At 45.3% G+C, this 22910-nt stretch overlaps 1 protein-coding gene and 1 pseudogene across 2 annotated transcripts in view; one reads left to right on the forward strand and one right to left on the reverse strand.

Annotated features, from left to right (window-relative positions):
- LOC111874141 (amyloid-beta-like protein) overlaps nt 1–22910 on the forward strand; it is a 217924-nt gene that overhangs the window by 95127 nt on the left and 99887 nt on the right. For both annotated transcript variants that reach the window (XM_023869375.2, XM_023869374.2), the window contains exon 2: nt 2764–2952. In XM_023869375.2, the coding sequence (XP_023725143.1) occupies nt 2764–2952 (189 nt within the window). The remainder of the gene's footprint in view (nt 1–2763; nt 2953–22910) is intronic.
- Nucleotides 17946–18063, reverse strand: LOC111874222 (annotated as a pseudogene).

Below are 22910 nucleotides of genomic sequence, written 5' to 3' on the forward strand. Positions count from 1 at the left end.
ACATTTTCTCGCCTCTATATCGTCTAGGCCGGCTCTGGGGTTAAACCAACCTCCTATCAAATGGATACCGGTGTCTCTTCCCCCGGGGTTAAAGCGACCGGGGCGTGAAGCTAACCGCTCACCTCCAGCTAGTGCCGAGGTCAAGAAAATGTTGGTCTATACATCCACTCCCCGATACGCCTTCATGGCATAGTGCTTAATTAGTTAAGCACAGACAACTTTCTCTCTCTTTTTCCTGCTGTTCCTTCTTGGAGCATAGGACATCCGTGAAACGCTCTGTTTCACTTCAGTTTCTTAATCCGAAGACAATCGGTAACACTCCTTGGAGGGGAGATCAGCCCGTCACAAGGTCATTACCTACACAAACACAGAGTAAACGCAAACGTCCATGCCTTTAAGTGGAATTCGAACCCACGATCCCAGTGTTCGTGTGAGCGAAGACAGTTCATGCCTTAGACCGCACGGCCAATTTGGCCGGCTAGGGACAGCTTTACCCCTATATAATTCCACCACGATTACAAACAACGTGTTTCTTTCTACTCCTATACCACACCTTTGCCATTGTTTTGAAACTTTCCTTGTTGAAAACTTGGAGACTTTGTTCAGTGGTCTCTCTGCTTACTCGTTTTTCTTACGTTTCTCTTAAGTTGTGCTGCTAGTGTCACAACAGTTCAGCAGCATGAAGAACTCTTCAAGTGAGTTCCCACCTCCCCCTCACGCTGTTGAGCCCTAGATTCACAAGTCGACTCAGACGCTACAACAAATGGTATTATGACATGACGTTTGAAAGTCGCAATAGTGGAGCCAGAACGGAAGTCCGTTGCTGGCCAACGGCTCGTCGAACACACGTTCCGGCTCTAACGAATAGACACGGAATAATCCATTGCTGAACAGCGGTTTGGTAGGCACGTTTCATAGCAACGGACAAAACACAAATAATAACAGAATGGCAACTAACTGTTGAAGGTGGCGGTCTCTATTCGGTTCTCCCGACGTTTTAGAGGGAGGACACGTGAGAATGCTCAGCATAATTCATCCGGGAGAGATTCTTCGTTCGTCATTCGTCATTCGTCAGAGTGGAAGAGAATACACTCGTAGTCCAGTGGAGCGGGTCTTAGGAAGTCATAAATAAATAATAAATCCAATCATATTATCCGGAACCTATTATTATTCGTCACGCAAACCCCTCATACGTGACAGTATGCACTGTACCTGTCTTCCGCGGCGATTCATTTGCGATAAGACTGGTGAATTTACCTTTTGTGGTGACCGAATTTGTGACGACCCGCTTTTATTTAGTTTTATTTTGAAATGAAAATCAGTGGAAGTAGAAATCCCGGGATAGTTGTACCAGTAAGTTTCCTTCTGACTGGCAAAACTAATTACAACTTATATGAGATGCTCTGTGGTCTAGTGGTTCCTGGCTACAGATCCAGGGGTTCGATTCTCGGCGCTGCTAGATTTTCTGAGAAGTAGTGGGTCTGGAACGGTGTCCACTCAGCCTCGTGAGGATAATGGAGGAGCTATTTGAATTGAAAAGTAGCTGTGCCGGTCTAGAAAACCGAAGTTAACGGTCGTGGGAATTCGTTGCGCTGACCACGCGACACCCTCTATCCGCAAAAGTTGGCATTAACTTCGCCGACAAGCGGCGGTCGCTCGGTCGATATAATTCGCTTGCGGACTACAGGCAACGGATTTTCTTTTATGAGATGCGAGATCCTCATGGCGATAAATGTTAATGTGACGCAGTGTAATTTGGTAGATAGGTACCAACATTTTTTAGGATCCTGCTGCCTCATCCTGTCTTGTCTCTTCTTATGCTTATGCTTGTCCCTTGCCATTGCTGTTTGCAAAAAAGCCCTTGTTCATGGCAGTTGGCTCCTTTTCTGTTTAGCCTTATTTTTCTCTGTATATGCAAAGGAAGTAACAAATTTCGACTTTTAATTTAAACTGACTAGAGAGGGGGTTGCCAATCACAATGGCCGTGCGGTCTAAGTCATGAAATGTTGTCCCTCGCTCGAACACTGGGATCGTGGGTTCGAATCCCACTCAAGGCATGGATGTATGTCTGCGTTTATTCTGTGTTTGTATAGGTAGAGGCCTTGCGACGGGCTGGTCTCCCGTCCAAGGAGCTCTACTGACTGCCTTAGGATTAAGAAACTGAAGTGAAACGCAGCGTTTCGCGGATGCCTTGTGCTTCAAAATGAGAGCGACAGGAAATACGGAGAAAAGGTTAATTGCGGTACTTTTAAAAATTGTTTTCAAATTGAAGACACTACACTCTCAAGGTAAAATTCTCGCCGTATATGTTTGCAGCCCGTATTCTTTTAGAGACTGGTCGTGCAAGCGAGGTAACTGGGAATGAAATGCCGTAATATAAACACGTTTTATGGTACGGGAGTGAAAGTAAAGTTATCCATATGCCTAGTTAGGAGCGGAGGTATATCTCCATATATTCTTCATAAATCCGTCCCATCGGTCTGTGTCTTATATGTATCTTCGTATCGTTGCTACGCAACGGCTCAGTAAAAACGTTGCTGTGACAACGAATACTCGCAGTAATAGAAGACTTATTGGACGCGTCGTTTCTTATGCCCTCCATGCCGTATCAAAGGAAAGCAGGCGAATAGTTCTTCCAAGAACTTATTTTTTTTTAACTTGCAAGTCCCAGGAGTGAAGGGCTGTCGCATTTGCAACCTGAGGTGTTTACTTTGTAACGTTCTTGTTCATGTGATGGTGATGTGTCTGATGCTGTTGTTGCAGGCCCTCTCAGGCACGGTGGACTTGCCGGCCACGCACTTCGAACCCCAGATTGCGATGTACTGCGGGGCGGATAAGCAGCAGGTGTATCACACTCAATACATGACCGAAACCGGCCACTGGGTCACCGACATGAACAACAAGGCCAAGTGTCTCAAAGACAAAGTAGAGATTCTGGATTATTGCAAGAAGGTAGGTCTTAAAGACATGAGATTGCTTTTGGGTTTGAGGTTCTGCCTTCTGCGATATAACGCCGTGTAGTGTGGTCTTGCTTGAAGCAAGAAACCCGTATGAAGCAGGCAGCAAGAACTGCATCTGCTCTTCCATCTTCAGGGTGTAACAAATGTATCGATGCTGGTGGAAGGTATGTCTAGAAATAAATGTTTTTTTTTTCAGTTTCGAATATCACATGTTTTGCGTTTTATATACATTTATGGCCTATTTACTGATTTCCCCTTGGATTTGCTTTCATTGGCCGCCAAAATATTAATGTACACATTTTCGGAACTTTTCCTGTCACCTGCAAGCGAATGCTGGTATATTATTACCTCGATGAAGTGACGACCGATTCATCCCAAACCCCTCACAATTCATCATTAATCCTACCATCCGACGCGACATAGTCTCGCTGCTGAGGGCGTCGTTAAATAATCTACAATAAGACTTAATGGACGTCTGTTATGTAGATGAGTTAAAAGAGTTAACCAACACATTCGTCAGATAAAGTCATCTGTAGGCTTTCATTAATTAAGCACCACGCCATGAACAGATATGGAGGAGTGGAGGTATAGCTCCACCGTTCTTAATTTTGGCACTAGATTGGGATGAATGGTTAGCACGCCCCACGCTTAACCCCCGCGGAAACAGCGCCAGGTGTCCATTGTATAGGAGACCGGTTGGTCCCCAGAGCCGGTGTGGACGTTATGTATAAGAGATAATCTTTCGGGAATCGAACCCCGTCCAGCCCATAGTCTAGTCGCCGTCCCGGCTCTCACCAACACGTTGTTTGGCTGTATGTTCCTCAGGGAAGAATCGTGCGCTCATTGTGCCAGTAGTCCAGGCTCTCCATTGTGCGTGTTCTCTCGCAGTATGCGCCGATGTATTGACGCCTGGCGGTGTCCGTCCGCGCTCGTTTCCGGGCGAAGCCATTAGCTGTTGTAACCGAAGCATAAAGGCTTCGAACAGGTTCACAAAACGATTTGGATACAGCACTTAAGGTTTTACCGGAAATTGGATGGCCGAGTTTTGAACTGGAAACCTGACGTTCCATTTGATATTTCTTGCCTACGTTTCCGTTGCCATAGCTCAGGCTGTTAGTCGCCGTCTATTCACCGCCGCGGGCCTGTTTCGATTCTAAATCAGGACATGTAGGATTTGTAGTGGACAAAATGGCGCTGCGGCAGGTTTTCTCCGAATAATTTTCTTACTCCACCAACTACACCTTACTAATGTATAATCCGGGGCTGGTACAATAGGCCAGTTAGTTGCTGACGTACAAAGTGGACTCAGTCTCACTCCGCCCTACGAAATAAGAAAAGAAGAAAATTATCCCTACGCATTGTCAACAACTCTACCGCTGTACGTGGCATCACACCCCAGAATACAGCAAACATCTAGTCACGTAATCGTGTTGTGAGATTGTCTCTGCAGTTATTAACAGTAATATCTTCCGGGATGTGACGCCGTGTAGTCCTTTAGTTCACAGACGTTTCGGAGGATCATACTGTCTCAAGCTTCATGGTCGAAGAGTATGCCCAAGAAGCAAGATCGATGCTAGTCCTATCCGCTTGACCAGTGACTGCTTGGAGACGAAGTGTAACCAGAAGAGTACTATCTTCTGGGGTGTAACGACATGTAGTCCGTTTGAACTGAATCGACGTTTCGGAGGAACATATCACCCCATCTTCAGGGTGGAAGAATAAGCCGAACAAGAAACCAGCGTTATAGGTGGCAAGCAGGGTGAGACATATTACCATCTTCCAAATAAGCACTGTCTTCTGGACTAGTACGTAAACGAGCTGAACCTGCTGTCTTCTCGCTGAATGCTTGACTTTTCAACGTTGAAGATGGAGGCAGTATGTTCCACCGAAACGTTTGTTATCTTGTGAAGGAGTACGCGGCGTCACATAACCAGAAATAATATTCCTCTTTATAGTCATTGCTGTGAGAACTTCAAACTCAACATGTGCTGATTGCCTGTGGCTGTAGCGTCATCTCACTCATTTTCTGAACATACATTAATTTGCGTCAGAGCTGCTGCAGGACAGCCGTAACTGGGGCAGGGAGACGGGAGGGCCATGACAAATATCCATAGCAACAGCAGAAGGAACAACAGAGTGAAGTTTGGACATCAAGAGGAAAGTTTTAGTAAATAGAACATCACGAAAACATCGAAACAAAGTAAAAAGGATACGAAAGTATAATAAAATAGTCGCATAATATTTGAGATATAAAAGTTGGAAAGGGATGGATATGGCAGAAGAAAAGTGAAAAGAAAAAGGAGGCAAGAGGAAGTTGTAAAGAAAACACGTAGTTAGGAACGCAGATGAATTAGAACAGGAAGAGAGCAGTACAGCTGAACATTACAGATAGTCCGATATAGAGAAAGTTAAAGCAGTTGGTTCATTAGCAGTGAATAGAGATTTCCCGCGATCGTAACGTATTTGTTCTATGTTCTAGAAAAAAAGAGGTTCCCTAACAAAAGTTTTATATTTTCCAAAGAACGATCAATTACCGCACATAATTTAAGGACCCTACCGGCATTTTAAATTGCGATGTTCCCACCGCAGAAGTTCTATGATCGTCAGGTTTATATTATTTAAGGCATGAAATTAATATATACAAAGCTGGAATCGTGTCTAGTGGTTCGATGTGTATAAATATGCACAGTTAATAAGCACTGCCGTGAAGACGTATGGCGGAGTGAAGTTATAGCTGCACCAATCTTGATCTTGGCACTAGATGGGGGTGAATGGACGGCTTCACGCTCCGTCCGCTTTACCCCCGGGGAAGGAGCCCCTGTTCTTACTGGATAGAAGGCTGGATGCTTCTCAGAGCCGTTCTAGACACTGGAGTAGAGGAACATCTCTGGCCCCTACCGGAAATCGAACCCCGGCCATCCAGCCCGTAGCCCATCTCTATACCAACTGAGCTATCCCGGCTCCAGTATAATGTTTATATGGAAGTCCATTGTAAGGTAATTATGGGAGACGGACAGACGTACTGAATAATACCATTAACTGCCTTCACCCATGTAGTAGAAAACATTGCCGTATCACAAGAAGCTGCGGAATATTAAAGGGCCAAGAATAGTATCTTCAGGGACATGACGCCATTTAGTCTGGTAGAAGTTCACCGACATTTAAAGGGAACCTACTGCTTCCTTCTTCAAGGTCAATGGAGTAATCCATGCAGGCATTACTCTGCGTAGTGCTTCGTGACCCTGAATATGGAGGTTTTGTGTTCCTCTGAAACGTCGATTAACTGCAACTGGACTACACAGCATTTCATCCCTGAAGGTAGCTCTCTTCAAGACATTGTCCTTCACTCTCCGAAGGACTGTTTGGTTTTCAAGGAATATTTTCTTACCCGAGGGAAGGAGTGGCAGAGCGGCTGTAAACTTGCCCGAAGTTGTAACAGGCAGGGCCGGATTTACAGTTGGGGGGGGGGCCGTCAGTAATAACAAAATTAGGTTTTGACGGTTTTTTATATTCTTATTTCATACAATAACTGAGGATGCGACTAACTCTTTTGATTTTGTAGAAGCAAATATCTGAATAAAATATGTGGATTCTATTTCTGTCTTTGGGGGGGGGGAGAGGAATCGGCAACAAACGTTTTAGGTTGTGACGATTTTTTGTTTTGTTTTTATTTCTCGGATTAACTAAAGATACAAACTAGCTTTTCGCGATTTTATAGAATCAGATGTCTCAGTAAAATCTGTGGATTCTATTTGTGTTTCGTTGGGTAGCCCCTGGGCGACTAACCCGGACGCTCCCCTTGAAATCCGGCCCTCGTAACAGGTGAATATAAGACCTATGTAGGGCCATTAGATAACGGAACGAACTATGCAGTCCGTAACTGTCACAATGCGCGTATTGTGCATACTTGGTTCACATTAATTACAGATTTCCGAGCTGACATGTATGTAACTGCACAGCCGGTAATATGAAGCTTGTGCTGTTTTCCAGATGCCGATGTGGTAATTAATTTTATTTATAGCATTTGAGGGCTATCATTCAAGTACGAGTAAAACTACAGGATTTAACATTCTTGTTTTGCAATTATTGGAACCCCATGCCAACCGGAAGTGATATGAACAGGGAGTCATAAAGCTTCTGTAGAGAGTTATGAATTGCGTGCTCTGATCACACGTCTCGGAACTTTATTCCGAGTTAACGGTACATTCAGCACACGGCTGTCCGAAATGTTTCATAATCTCTGAGTAAAACGTTGGACAGTCACGTAGGTCATTAAATCGTTAGAACATTATTAGATTTATCTTCTAATATAATTTGCCATGTAGACCCATTGTGAAATGATAGCTGGGTAAACCGGCGACAGTGCACCAGTCGTTGCTAGGGGACAGCTCTGTAGATGTTTCCTCGGCAACGAGAGAACACGCATTAATGGAATAGGCGTTTTCTTTGCGGTCCGTGCTGGGGCTATATAACGAGGAATAGTTGTGGAGGCGGGTTTTACCGTGTTGACGAGGTGTCAAATACATCCACCGTGACCCTGCCAGTCGTAGGAGGCGACGGAAGTCTCAGATTAGGACTCGGACCCGAGAAAGACTGCGCTGGCGAGGGCCAGGAGACCCGTCCTCTCGTCAGAGAGAGCGCCCCACAAAACAAGACCGTAACTGTCAAACAGTAATAAATATGTGACCAAAACTTACTGATTGACTGATCGTCAGTTGCAGTGTGACTTTGACTTTGACTTCAGGCGGGTTCGAATACCTCCACCATAGCCCTGCGAGTCGTAGAAGGCGACGACAAGGGAACCAAGTTCCTGGGGGTTATAAATACGGGGACTTGGGGGGACTTGGCTCTCTAGGTTGGGGAAGTCACGAAGTAGAGACAGTAGAATGTGGTCATGAGTCACGCCGGACTCGGACCTCAGAATGACTGTGCTGGCGAGGTCGGCAGAAATTGTAAACTACAGAATCTGCCTCTCGTCAGAGAGGATGACACATAAGGACTATGAAAGCAAGTATTAAGTTGAAAAATGCAGGTCGTGAGTCTCAAGGGGCTTTTCGCCAAGACGAACTGATTGGCGGTAACCTGCCAGTCGTAAAATGATTCTGACTCCGAGTTAGTCAAATCACTATACTAGTGATGTCGTTGAATACACATGGCTTTTCCTCTTTCATTCTTTCTCTTTTTCTGTCTTGCCTCTTAAGGCAGGGGTTCACATAGTGGGGGGGGGGGTGGAGCCCAACTGGGTCCGCTCGGCACGGCGGCCACTGATCGGCCTGTTGTACCTGCCCAGGGTGATTATGATGATGGAGAATTTGGTGGAATGAAGATTGGCAGGGAAACCGAAGTACTCGGAGAAACCCCGCCCCAGCGCCACTTGACCAGATCCGGGGTCGAACCCGGGCCTCCGCGGTGGGAAGCCTGTGACTAACCGCTTGAGCTATGGCGCGGCCAAGGCAGGGTTTTCCTCGGATGATGTTCAGACAGAATAGTACAAGTTTTTTACAAGCTTATGTATAACATTATATGGTATTCTGACCTCTGCGGCTGTACTTCTGTAACAGGGTATTCCGAATTATTCAACACAAATACATTAGATGCTATTCTGAAAGATACAAGAAGCTCTGGGAAGAACTAATCACCTATTTCTCTTTGTTCGACACATGCCGCATAGAAAACGACGCGTTCAACATTTCCCCTATTGTTGCATGTGTAACCGTTGTTGCGGTAACGCTTTAACCAAGCCGTTGCCTAGCACCGGTAGGGGATAGACGTACAGACACAGATTGATGGGAGGGATTTATGAAGTACGCCGTTGAGATGGGCTCAGGTGCCATTATATACATAGCAGGTTTCATAAAGACTGGCTCAGTCATTCGAAGGTCAGTAAAGGGGGGGGGATAAACACAGGCACAGCATGGTGGTATCATAAGCCTGTAATCACCACGTAACTGCATTGTGCTGCATATGTAAATGAAGAGGGTGAAGTGCCCTGTAATGTGTACAGTGTTCACCAAGTTTGTTAAGTTTGACGTGGAAGCGATGCCTACATTCAATTGAAGTGGCTCTTGCTAGGTTGTAGTGAGTGGTCAGCTTCACGCTCCGGCCCCTGCATTCTTGGGAAATGAGTCACCGGTACCCATTTGATAGCCTGGGTGAACCTCAGAGCCGGTCTGCACGTTGCGTATAGTTCTCCCTGTGCCTAATTATTTAAGCACTACGCTGTGAAGACGTATGGGGGAATGGAGGTATAATTCTACCTTTCCTGAGCTCGGCACTGGATGGGATTGGTCTGCTTCACGCCCTAGCCGCCTTTCCCCCCGGGGAAATCGACCATGGCACCCATTGGATAGGAGGCTGTGTGCTCATTGCCTGCCCGAACTTTGTGGAGAAGAATCTTGCCTCTTGCGGTAATCGAACCCCGGTCGTGAAGCCCATATACCGACTGAGCTTGCCGGAAACTACCTCGATGTCTCGGCCGTCTAGCACGTACCTGTTAAGTTGTTCCAAAAACGACGTGAGGTGATGTAGAATGGTTTAGACTGTAGAGTACAATATGAGGGACATTTCGTGTGTCATGCGGTGCTGGCAACTCGATACATGTCCAATCAATTCCAATTCACAGTGGAACTTGGTTCCTAAGGGGGCTCTTCCACATTAATTGGACTGAAACAGAAAGCATGGTCCGTCTGCTTCATCGCTCGAGTTCCCCGGACTGTTTATGTGTCGCGTTTGAACTGATAATTGTGGATTAAAATTCCTAGAGTCTCGTTATATTCGGGGGGGGGGGGAGTCCGTTGTTACCAGGCGTTGCATGCCCTCAGACTGCTAACGAAACCATATATGGAGAGCCATTACATAGACCGCCGATGATGGGTGGTTCTCCAGAACGTGGGTTGGACAGAGTGTTAACAGCCTCTCTCCCAGGAAAGGTTAACGTGTTATACTTTGCCTACCACAGTTGTGTTTAACTTTTTAAACACAGTGCCCCATTTTCAGTTAATAGAGTATCTCAGACCCTCTAGCATAATTTTATTTGAAAATTAAAGAAAACTATTCGGCGAGGATGTTTTCATTTAAACAATGTTACATGAATGCTGCCAGTAGATGGCACGAAATGTCATGTCCATTGTGAAGAGAACTGATCGACCTATCGAACAGGCTCTACTGGGATTGTAGTTCCCTGTGTACGTTGCTTGCTGCTGCGTACCAAATTCGGCGATTTCCAAAATTCAACAGTAAAGTTGTAATTTTATGGACACTTAGGGTGAAAATATAACTAAGTCAGTGGGCCTCCTTTGGATTCTTATATTCCCCTTCTAGGGGGTGGGGGCACCGGTTGAGAACCTAAATTGTAACACGTCTTTGGGGGTATTTCAGTTCTTGAACAGGCAACGTCCCGGAAGAAAAGTCCTGTGTGCTCTTCGGTATGGCGATTTTGCTCGCCATCTTTTGTTAAAAATACAGCGACATTTACCGATAGGAGGCCCAAAATTTGTAATCATAAATCACGCGATAATTTGTTGAAGGAACCGGAACTTGGCACCTCGTGAAGAAATTCCGAAGCATTGCCTCTTGCGCCAGCGTGCACGGTTCCCTTCGTTCTTCAAAAGCGAACAGTCGCTGATCTACCCAACACATTCTACAGCTGTTGAGACACGGAGGGCCTGCCGGACATTTACCGACCTCAAGTTTTAATTAAAGAAATGTAACGTTTCGGAGCCTGGTTCTACTTCTGTCGCCATGGAAAAGTAAAATCTATTCTGTTCGGTCTATTATACGGAGCTGATTACTGTTCCCGTCCGATCACAGTGGCCGCGCAGTCTGAGGCATGAACTGTCTTTGCCCGCTCATACGCTGGGGTCGTGGGCTCGAATCCTCTCAGAGGCATGAATGTTTGCGTTTATCCTGTGTTTGTGTATTTATTATAATAAATACTATAATAATTATAATTATATAATTATATATATTATATATATATAATTATATAATTATAAATAATNTTGCTCAGAGGTCTCCTGGAGACATGAGGATCTTTTACGTGCCGTAAATCTACGACACGGGACCCACGGCTTAAAGTCCCTCCCGGAGGACTTGTTCCCTGAATTTTTCCCCCCTTAAAAATTCCACGACCTCCTCCGGGTTTGAACCCGCGTACCTTGAGTCATGAGGTGGGAACGTTACCCCTAGAGTACGGAGGCCGCTTCTGTTTGTGTATGTAGCGGCCTTGCGTCGAGCTTATTGTCTGTCCACGGATTCCTACCGGCTGTATATAAAAGGTAAAGCTATCCCTGTAACAGGCCGTGGAGGCCCATAGGGTTGTGAGACGTCGAGGTTCCCACAGTTTCCAGACAGTCTGCTCACAGACGGCGATGAGGTTGCCAGCCTTACGCGCCGGCCGCCCTTTACCCCCCAGGAAGATTCCTGCTGCTCGTTCCTGTTAGAGTTTGAGTTGACCCCCGGGGCCATAGTGCAGCTGGAAGGATTAGGTCAATTGAAAAATCCAATGACCTCATTGGACAATTTTACTTTTTATTTTCGCCGATACAAATATCTGCGAAGAACAGCGTCACACAGATTTAAGGTAAATAACTGCCAGTTCATCACTGGTGCTAAATGCGTGCCAGTTTATATCGATATTTCATACGATCATAGAGTCGTAATCATGTCATACTCTTCTGAGGAGTTGTGTGAAATCAGTTGAAAAATTGCAAAGGATATTTAATAAGGACTTCTGCCTAATGGTTTCATCCCCACTCCCAACAAAATCCGTCACCTGTTTTAAGAGGAAGAAATCGTTAATGCCTGTTTCGGAGGATCGAAACATTGTTACGGGTCGCACAGAAGCAACTGACGTGTGCCTATTGGACAATCCTGATTTAAGGGATTGATTTCGAAAACATTTGTACCATTAAAATTATATGGAGATCCACATCTGCTTGTTGTATAATGTTTGTACAGCCCTCATTTAAATGACATTGAGACCAGGGATTTATGTGATTACGTCTCTGTGGCGTGAGAAGCTGAGAATCCAGTTTTGGTAAAGTCGGTTTGTCTAGTCTGAGCGATACGGAAGTTTGGTCGCAATTCTGTTCTACCTAATCGCTCTGTGAGCCCTGGTTTTGCTGTAACTCCAACATTAGTTCGAATCGTGTAAACCGCAGCTTCTTCTTTCTGCTATAGAATTGCAAACTGAAAGGTTGGAGACATGTATCCATGTAATCTTGTAACTTCTATTTTTATCCCACTTTCCTTATTTTGAAACAAGATCACCTAACTGTCTGTGTGTCCTTCCTATCGTTGCTAGGCAACAGCTCAATATCGTTTTCCGCGGCAGTGAATACGTAAGTAATATAACTGTTGGACTCGGTGTTTTCTGTGTGGTCCGTCTCGTATATAATGAAAGGAAAGAAGGCGACAGCTTTTCCAACCTTGTTTATTCTTAGGGTGGGATGAAATTGAGTTCCCTGGTCCTTAGGCCATACGTGATCTATTGTAGCAACCCCGAAATGAGAAACTTTAGCACTTGACGGTATAAGTATTGGTTGGGGGGAAACCGCAGTTTTCAGAGAAAACTTGTCCCAGCGCCACTTTGCTTACCACAGATCGTAATGACGAGAGATTGAACCCCAACCGCCACGGCGTAAAGCCGGTGACTAACCCCCTGAGCTATGGCACGGCTCTGTATGTGATGTTACTGGAGGCACCCTTTCCCATGCTCATTGTCCAACCATAGCAACAGATATTGAAAGAATAGAGGAAACAACAGGCTAAAGAAGGTATTCTTCAATAAGCATTTTCTTTACAATAAAGAAGACCGTGGTTGGCAGATCCATCTACCGACAAAGTTAATACTACATGCAACTAGCGCGTCCGTAACCCAGCTCACGCACCATCATAACGATTATATTTTACAGAGCTATACAGGTTTGTTTGCAAACTAATTGATAAGTAATTTTGGTTAGTGTTTTATTCTCAGTCGTTTAGTGTGTTTAAGAAGGGTGCGAAGGACACTGCGCGCACTGAAGACAGTTGAAGAAAGGGAATAAAGAAAATTGCGAAATTATAAGATTCATAATTATTCCTCTGTACCAGCTACTATTGTGACATATTTGCTGATAGCTGGAAAGGTGGACCCGCTGCTAGGCAACGGCCTCCCTCGTCACCAAATACGTTACCCGTTGCTAGGTGATGGCACAATCGCCACTTTTACGTTACAGCGGTGACGTCATGCAACAAAGATATTGACGATATTTTCTGTGCGGTCCGTTCCTAGGCTGTATAACGAGGACTAGCGGCCCTCACGGGAGATTCTTGAGACGGCAGTTAGAAGAGTGCATGGGTTGAGGTGAGATGGACGCCAGCCTGCGAGTACAGAAGTCGCCAAGTACGGAAGCTAGGGAATCTAAGGCGTTGAGGCGGTTACCAGGCTACAACCCGGTGAAGACACAGTAGACAGAGAAGGCTTAGTGCGTGCTGTAGTGAACTGCAAGTGTGTGAATTAGCGATAGCGCTGTAGTTACTTGTAGTTACGAGTTTCAGGAGTCCAGTAAATCCAATCACCAAACCAAACTCCGTGTCTAGTCACTTAACACGTTTGTTTGCAATCCAGTTGACAAGTCATTTTGGTCGGTGTTTTAGTTACAGTCGGTTTTGGTGTGGAGGACAGTGTTTCCACCTAACAGACGAAAAAAGGGAATAAAGGAAGTTGTGTAATTACTAGATTCGTAATTACTTCTCTGCACCAGATACTGTTATTAGGGCTTCAGATGTAGCACCTACGTGCACTAGCCACGTAGAAAACAAAGAATTTGTCGGTATTTCCGTGGATTATAAACGGAAACCCGGCAGTAATTTAGAATCACCACGTACACTTGTCAGTAAACCAGTAGGTTTAAGGGGAATGTAGCATGCATGGGAGAGATGAGAAGGGCAGACGGAATTTTATTGGCCAACACCGAAGGGGCGAGGCTGTTTAGTATACGTAGGTGCATATGCAAGGATGATAGTAAAATTAACTTTAAAGTTATGAAGTGCCGGTCACGGTAGCCGAGCGGTCTAAGGCATGCACTGTCTTCGCTCGGAAGCCGGGATCGTGGGTTCGAATCCCACTCAGGGCATGGATGTTTGTGTGCGTTTTTCTGTGTTTGTCTACAGGTAGAGGTCTTGCGACGAGCTGATCACTCGCCCAAGGAGTCCTACCGTATGTGTAAGATCGAGAAAACCCGAAGTGAACGGAGTTCATGGAGGTAGGCCTAGGCCCACTGGGGCTGTAGTGCCAAGGGGGTAAAAAAAAAGTTATGACGTAGGATATGAGGTTGGGCTAGGTCCATTTAGTACAGGGTAGGAGCCAATGGCTTCTGTGAAGAGGTTAATGAACTTTCCCATAGAATTCGGCCGATTGGCTGACGGCTTGAGAGACTGTTAGCTTCTGAAGAATGACTCTGTAGTATGTAGTTACGTAGATGGACCAGAAAATTATACAGAAAATAGGAAACGGAAATTTAATAAATGCGTCCCCCCCCCCCCAAAGAAGGCCGTGGAAGTTACTACGGGAACGTGGTTTATTTATAGTTACGCCGCTCTTGCTCTTATCCTTCGCTCGGAGTTGTCGCTTTGTGTCCTGACGTCACGAGCTGGCTGCCATGGCAACGAGTTGCCCGCCTCACTGACTGTGTTCATTCTTCCCTGTCATCGCGCCATTTGTACACCTATGATCGTTGGTGTGTGTCTATACACATTCGTAGTGCAGTCTACCAATCATATTGTGGTATTCTGGTTTGTGACACCGTGTAGCCTTGTAGGCGGATACCGAAGTTTCGGAGGTACATACAGCTTCCATCTTCGTACGTCTTCAGGACGTAGTGCTTAATTAGTTAAACACAGGAATATCTTTGCCTTTCTTTTACTGAACAGATGCTTAGTTCATGCTGAAGTTCATCCACGTACGAGTCTGTTGTGTCATACATTCTTTCGGTAACCTTACGGAAGGAAGACGTATGTAAATATCTCACCGGCGTAGTGAATACTGGAAGCATATTGAAAATATGCTTTTGTTTGTACTACTTTCTTACTTTCTAAAAATGACATACTGACAATGTCACATTAAAAAAACTCCGTGGCTTTAATCCTCAAGCGAACTATACCGACCGAGCGATCGCCGCTTGTCGGCGAAGTTAGTGCCAACTTTAGCGGATAGAGGGTATCGCGTGGCAAGCGCAACGAATCCCCACGGCCGTTAATTTCGGTTTTCTAGACCGGAGCCGCTACTTTTCCATTCAAGTAGCTCCTCATTTATCCTCACGAGGCTGTGTGTACCCCGTTCCAGACTCACTACTCAGAAAATATGGTAGCGCTGGGAATCGAACCCGAGACCTCTTGATCTGTAGACAGGAACTCTGACCACTAGACCACAGAGGCGTTCTCGTCCCTGATGTACATGTACTGTAGTAAATTAATACGTTAGGCAATATTATTTGGTTTTATGTAAATATCAGTCATAGTCACAGTTACTTTATGACTGGCGGTTTGCCTCCAGTCTGTTAATCTTGGCGACAAGACCCTCGTGACTCACGCCCAATCATTTTTTTAGCTCAACCCTTGCGGTCATAGTCTTTATGTAACATCCTCTTTGAAGGATGGGTCTGTCTTTTACAGTTGCTGCTGGACCTTTCCAGCGCAGTCATTTCCAGGTCCTAGCCCTGCGGGACTCATGAACACATTTTACTGTCTTAGATTCGAGAATCTTCCGAACTGGGGAACCGGATCCCAGTATTTATCCCCCAGGAACAGGGTGATCCAGTTATATCCCCAGGCACTGGGTTCGCTTTTCGTTGCTTCCTACGATTCCCAGGGCTACGGTTAAGGTATTCGACCCCGCCTCCACACGGGCTTTATGTAAATCTTTGAATTGTAACAGATTTGTATACAGGTCATTAGAATATACAAAACCATAATTTTGCCTGTGGTTCTGTATGGGTATGAAACTTGGTATCTGACATTAAGGGAGGAACATAGACTGAGGGTGTTTGAGAACAGGGTGTTGAGGAGAATATTTGGACCGAAGAGAGATGAAGTGGCAGGAGGTTGGAGAAAACTGCACAATGAGGAGCTTCATAACTTGTACTCTTCTCCAAGTATAATTACAACGATCAAGTAATGGAGGATGATGTGGACAGGGCATATAGCACGAATGGGGGAGAAAGGAATGCATATAGGATGTTGGTTGGAAAGCCAGAGGGAAAGAGACCACTAGGAAGACCAAGGCGTAGGTGGATGGACAATGTTAAAATTGATCTTGGAGAGATGGAATTGGATGGTATGGATTGGATTGATCTGGCTCAGGATATGGACCAGTGGAGGGCTCTTGTGAACACGGTAATGAACCTTCGGGTTCCATAAAATTCTGGGAAATTCTTGAGTAGCTGCAGAATTGGCGGCTCCTCAAAAATGGCTCAGCTCCATGACTAAGTAAGTAAGTTATATACAGGTTCCCCTCTTCTGGTGTCCTCAATAACTTGAGCTGTGGAAAATCAAACCTTACGTTGCTATGGTTACTGAAGATGGTATAAATATAGCATATTGCTCCTTATTAGTTTCGTAACTAATGCGTTTCTAGACGGTAACAAGCCCGCATAAAGCACGGGCAGGAAACGGCGTAATTAAGAGCCGGATATGACGTGTGTGACTGTCGACGAGCTCGCTCAAATTCGCAGTGAGCAAACAGAAGTGACGGTTTCCTTTGACATTTTTGGAGCGTTCGCAATGAACTTATAAAAATGTCCCTTTTAACTTCGCCATGTCTGTATGTCCGCATGTATTAACTCTTAGAACCCCGAACAGAATTCCACGGTTAACAACTGTAGATGTATGTTTTAGAAGTCACGTTTAATAACTATTCCCAAATGAACTGGTTGATGTAAAGTAAAAGGTGAAATGAACCTTTGCTTCATTAAGAAGCAACACGCCGTGAAGACGTATGGGAGAGTGGAGGTATGGTTCCGCCATTCTAGATCTCGCCAGTCACGGTAGCTGAGCGGTCTACGCCATGTACTGTCTTCGCTCGCTCGGAAGCCGGGATCATGGATTCGAATCCCGCACAAGGCATGGATGTTTTGTGTGTGTATGCGTTAATTCTGTGTTTGTGCTGTCCTGTGTTTAGGTGGAGGCCTTGCGACGATCTGATCACCCGTCCAAGGAGTCCTACCGTCTGTAAAAATTATCAATGAGAAATAGCCCTATGCTCCGAAGTGAGAGCAAGAGGAGGTAAAAGTATTCTTGACTGGGCACTAGAAGAAAGTGAATGGTTAACTTCACGCATTGGCCGCTTTTCCCCCGGGGCTCATTGTACACGTATAGGAGGCTGGGTTGGCCCCAGGGCCCGTCTGGATGTGAAGAAGAGAAATGGAATCCCGACCGTTTAGCCCTTAGCCCGTCGCTATACCGACTGAGCTATCGCGGCTCTTAATTGGTCATAGTAGACCCTTGGTATGAAACAGGTATCGGGGGTCAGCTTAAGTACCCTAGATGTAAGCGAAATTGACATTTATGTAATTTTGGAACTTCTGTTGTTATGCGTACAGACTTTATAGAGTGGCGTACAGTGTCAGACTTAAATGACGTAGAAAGCCTGAAAATTAAGGAGGCTGTGAATTCCGTGGATGAGCGACTGTTACCCAAGTGAAAAACATTTGTTACTTACATTTATTACTGTTTTTATTGCTAGTGGGGTGGGACTAGTTGTAAGTCCCTTGTACTGCGGCCACTTCTGGCCTCTTGTACCAGCCCCAGATGATAGATGAGGGTAATTGTGGAGTAATTGGTGGAATGAAGATTGGCAGGGGAACCGAAGTACTCTGAGAAAATATTTCGCAGCGCCACTTTGTCCACCACAAATCCCACTTGACCAGACCCCGGAATCGAACCCGGGCCGCCGCGGTGGGAAGCCAGCGACTAACCGCTTGAGCTATGGCGCGACCCAAAATGAAGTGCCAGCAGCACGTGGTGTTACCAAGCGGTTACCATCCAAGTACTAACCACGCCCAAAGTTACCTAACTTCGGTGATCGGACGAGAACCGGTGTTTTCAATACGGTATAGCCGTTGGCTACATTTATTGCTTACTCGGCTGGGACAATCTCGCTAGTACACTACTGGATAGGATCCTATGAACTGATGCTACACGACTATACGTACAGCCCAGGACACGGGTCTGTTTGCGCCACTTCTCCCACTTTCTTGCCCTTATTCCTCCACGACCACGCCCCACAGGTATTAAGATTATAGTCCCGCACTGACCATTCAGCCCAGAACATTTTGTCTTCTCGTCTGCTGCCTACAAACGTAAAAATTATATTTCACAAACTCTAATTTTACCTGTGGTCCTGTATGGATGTGAAACTTCGTCTCTGACATTAGGAACATATACGTACTGAAAGTGTTCGAGAACGTCGATAATATTTGGACCGAAGAGAGGTGAATTGATAGGAGGTTGGAGAAGAGTGCATTATGAGAACCTTCATAACTTCTACTCTCAGCGAAGTACGTGTATAATTGGAATGATCAAGGAGGATGAGATGGGAAGGACATGTAGCAGGAATGGGGAGAAGAGGAATACATGTAGGATATTGGTGGGAGAGCTAGAAGGAAAGAACCACTAGGAAGACCAAGACATGGGCGGGTGGATGACATTAAAATGGATCTTAGATAGAATAAAGTAGTATGGAGTGGACTGATCTGGCTGAAGATATGGATCAGTGGAAGGCTCCTATGAACACGGCAATGAACTTTCGAGTTCCATAAAATATTGGGAAATTCTTGAGTAGCTGCACAACTAGCGGCTTCTCAAGAAGGGCACAGCTCCGTGGATTTAGTTACTTCCCTCCCTGCTATGTATGAAATTTGAAGTACATTGCAGACTGGTCGAGCGGGTGAAAGGAATATTAATAAAATGTTGCTATTTCAGCAAAATAGTCTCTAGGCTAAAGACACCAGAGACATACACAAAATTATGTCTTACGGGATTGGAAATGAGCCGACATGTCGGAGGAACACAATCATCAGGGACGAAAAATAAACCATGCAAGACACCAACATAAAGCAGGCAGCAGGCCGCAAGCGGAGCCCTACTTGCTGCCTACTTCGTGATGGTTTCAGCGAACCACACGACATTGTATCCCATAAGGCTGTGTCCACATTAGCGAGCCGGGCTTCGAACCGAGCCCAGTCGCGAGCACATGTTATAACTTTCCGTGCTGCTCGCAGTTATGTTCACCAACTGTGGACGTGTTTAATGCTCGCGATAGGGTTCGGCTCGAAGCTCGGCTCGCTAATGTTGACACAGCCCAAGATGGAGCTCTTCCTAACCACCGCTGTGAGAAGAGAAACATTCAGCCTGTTCGTAGCGAAGTATGGACCCTGTGTACCTGCAAACAAGGGCAAGGAATATTGCAGTAGTCTTACACTGTAACTCTAATATTTCATAGCAATGTGTAGGACATTCTTCACCACAGCGTCCAGACCGGCTCTGGGGCCCGCCCAGCCTCCTATCCCAAAGGTACCGGGGCCACTTTACCCAGGAATAAAACGGCGGGGGCGTCAAGCTGACCGCTCACCTCCAGTTAGAGCCTAGATCAATAAACCGTGGATCTATACATCCACTCCCCATACGCCTTCACGACTCAGTGCACAGTGAGAACTTAGTGTGTACGACAGAAAACACACGATGAAAGCCACAATAAAACGAAGGCCTGCTACGTATAGAACTATGTAGCATCAATTCCAAGTACAGACGGCCTGTTACTTAGTTGTATCCGGAAAACAGAACATTAACACAACTTATACTCGTATGTTTCCTTCGGCCGTATTTGGAATTCAGATAATTGATGGATTTGCCCATGCTCTGTTAGGGAGTCAAGGAATAGTTCTTTATAGTAACAAACAGAACATCCGTAACAAAAATTTGCAGACAGTAGATGCTGCCCCACATAAAGAAATTCCGTTCGTGTTTCTAATAGCTTTAATGTGGGTCACATCTAAATTGATTGCAAGAGCGATCTATGGGACGTTAAGCTATCGTGTCCAACGGTCGCGTTTTTAATTTTTTTTTTATTTTAAAATAATTTTACAATTTACTCAATGTACATAAATAGAGTAATTAGTAAAAGGGATGGGTGCGTGTAATATTGAAGCAGGTATCATCCTTCGATGATTCTCTGGTGCTTATCTAAAGAGATCCTCTGGCCACATTCTATTTAGTCTTCTTTCTATTGCTGGTTGGTTGTAGAGGTTTCTTATTAGTTGGTTGTTTTGAGTGGTCCGGTTTTTGTGTTTCTCCGCGTATGCTCTGATGACTTCTGTTACATATGGTATGCCTAGATCATTGTGTAAGGTAGCGTTTGATACGTACCAGGGAGCATTAACTAGTTTTCTTAGCGTTTTGTATTGTAACGTTTGGAGAATTTTTGTGTTGGAAGATTTGCTGCATCCCAATAACTCTATCCCGTAGGCCCAGACTGGTTTGATTATCGTTTTGTATAGGATTATTTTGTTTTCAAGAGATAGCTGTGATTTTTTTGTCGATTAGCCAATTCATATTTCTGGTTTTGAGCTCTAGTTGTCTTGTCTTAGCTTTAAAATGCGTTCTCCACGTTAGTTTTTCGTCAAGGTGGAATCCTAAATACTTAACTTCTTGTTTGATAGGTATGGGGCTGGTGTTGATACTAACTTGCGGACAGACAGCTCCTCTTGTTGTAAATGTTATTTGGGAGGAGTTTGCAGGATTTACTTTGATTGTCTATTGTTCCATCCAGTTTTGGAGTGAGTTGAGGTGTTGTTGCAGTTTTTGGGAGGCTGTATTTGGATCTTGGTCTGATGACATTATTGCTGTGTCATCGGCGAATGTTGCCAATAGCGTATTGTCTGTTAGTGGGACGTCAGCTGTAAAGATTAGGTACAGAAAGGGGCCCAAGACGCTGCCCTGTGGAACTCGTGCTCGTATTTAGTTAGTTAGTTAGTTAGTTATTAGAGAGGGTGGGTTTCCCCATGCACTTAGACCTGTAGTGGTCCATTGTGCTTCCCTCTATGATTTCTACCAGCCTCTATATCCTGCCGGTATTGGTGCTTACCATCAGTCCCGCCCAGCCAGCGAGACCGGCTCTACTGGCTGAGAAGTATCTATAATGCTTCCCCCATCTACCGGAGGTATTAGTGACTGCTGTCGGGCGGCAAACGTCCGCAATTTTGCTCAGTGACCTCCTTTGGAGGTATGAGGTTCTTTTACGTGCCGTAAAGCTACGACACGGGACCCACGGCTTAAAGTCCCTCCCGGAGGACTTGTTTCCAGAATTTTTCCGCCCTTAAAAATTCGACGACCTCCGCCGGGTATTTGAACCCGCGTACTACGATTCATGAGGTGGGAACGTTACCTCTAGACTACGGAGGCCGCTTCCTGTTCGTATTAGATGGTATTCGGATAAGTCTTCGTCGATTTTGACATGATAGTAACGTTCGTTCAAGTAAGATTTTATAGTAAGATATAACTGTGCGGATAGGTTCATTTTCAGTTTATACAGTAATCCTTTGTGCCATACTTTGTCAAAAGCCTGCTGAACGTTGAGAAAGACCGAGGTACGTGTTTTCTTTCCTTCGATGCTTTCTTTTATTTTGTTAACGATTCTGTGGCACTGTTGGGTTGTGGAGTGATTTGCTCGGAAGCCAAATGTTGTTTCTGCAAGTCTTTTAAGGATGAGCCGTTCGAATACTTTGGATAGTGTGGGCAGTAGGCTTATCGGTTTGTACGAACTGATTTCGGTTGGTGGTTTTCCGGGTTTGGGTATCATTATGATTTGGGCGTACTTCCGTTGCACAGGAAAGTAGCATAGTCGCTTCACGCTGCTGTAAACAGTTGTTAGTAGTACGATGGTTTTTCGTGGGAGATTCTTTAGTAGAGCGCCTGTTATCAGATCGTATCCGGGTGCCTTATGAGGGTTGAGCAGCAGGTTTATTAAACTGCTGACCTCTGTTGGTGAAAAGGCTCCTATCGGTGGCGATAGCTGACAGGGAGAGTTTAGGAAGGCTTCAACTTCGTCCTCCGTGTTGTTATTGTTGTTGTTGTTATTTTCGTTGTTTGGTGTAAAGACTGTTGCAAGGTACTCAGCGAATAAATTTGGAGTTTTTAAATGAAATCTGGATTCTCAGCTTATTCGGTTGCAAAGAATGGCGTGCGTGCTCGCGATATGGTTATATTGTTATTCCCTTACAGTTCATTTAAGGCCGCTGTCAGTATGTCATACTGTATAGCATTGAATTTTAAGATGATTGTCTCTCTATGGCTGTACAGTCCTTCGTTGGACCTTGGCCGGTTTTTCGGGTTCTTAATCCTATACACACCGGTCACGGTAGCCGAGCGGTCTAAGGGATGCACTGTCTTCGCTTGCTCGGAAGCTGGAATGATAGGTTCGAATCCAATTCAGGGCATGGACGTTTAGTGTTTGTATGTGTGCGCGCGCCCTTTTTTCAGTGTTTATGTACAGGTAGATGCCGTGCGACGAGCTGATCACCCGTCCAAGGTGTTCTACCGAATGTATAAGATCTAGTAAATCGAAATGAAACGGAGAGTTTCATGTAGATAGGCAAAGGCCCAAATTGGGGCTGTAGCGCCAAAGAAAAAAAAATCCAATACACAGCCGGTAGGACTCCTTGGAAAGGGAAGCAGACCGTCGCAGTGCCGCTACCTGCACACAGAACAGCACAAACAAAGAATAAACTCACACAGACATCCATGCCTCAAGTTAGATTGGAACCCAGGATCCCAGTGTTTGAGCGGGCGAAGACAGTTCAGGTCTTAGGTCGCGCGGCTGGCCACTCTGATCGGCGTTAAAATGATTAGTGAGTGGTAAATTGGCTTGTTCCTACGTAGCATTCCGACATTCGCCTGGAAAGGCTGGGAAAAATC

The sequence above is a fragment of the Cryptotermes secundus genome, unplaced genomic scaffold, assembly GCF_002891405.2.
Source record: "Cryptotermes secundus unplaced genomic scaffold, Csec_1.0 scaffold26, whole genome shotgun sequence".
Lineage (NCBI taxonomy): Eukaryota > Metazoa > Arthropoda > Insecta > Blattodea > Kalotermitidae > Cryptotermes > Cryptotermes secundus.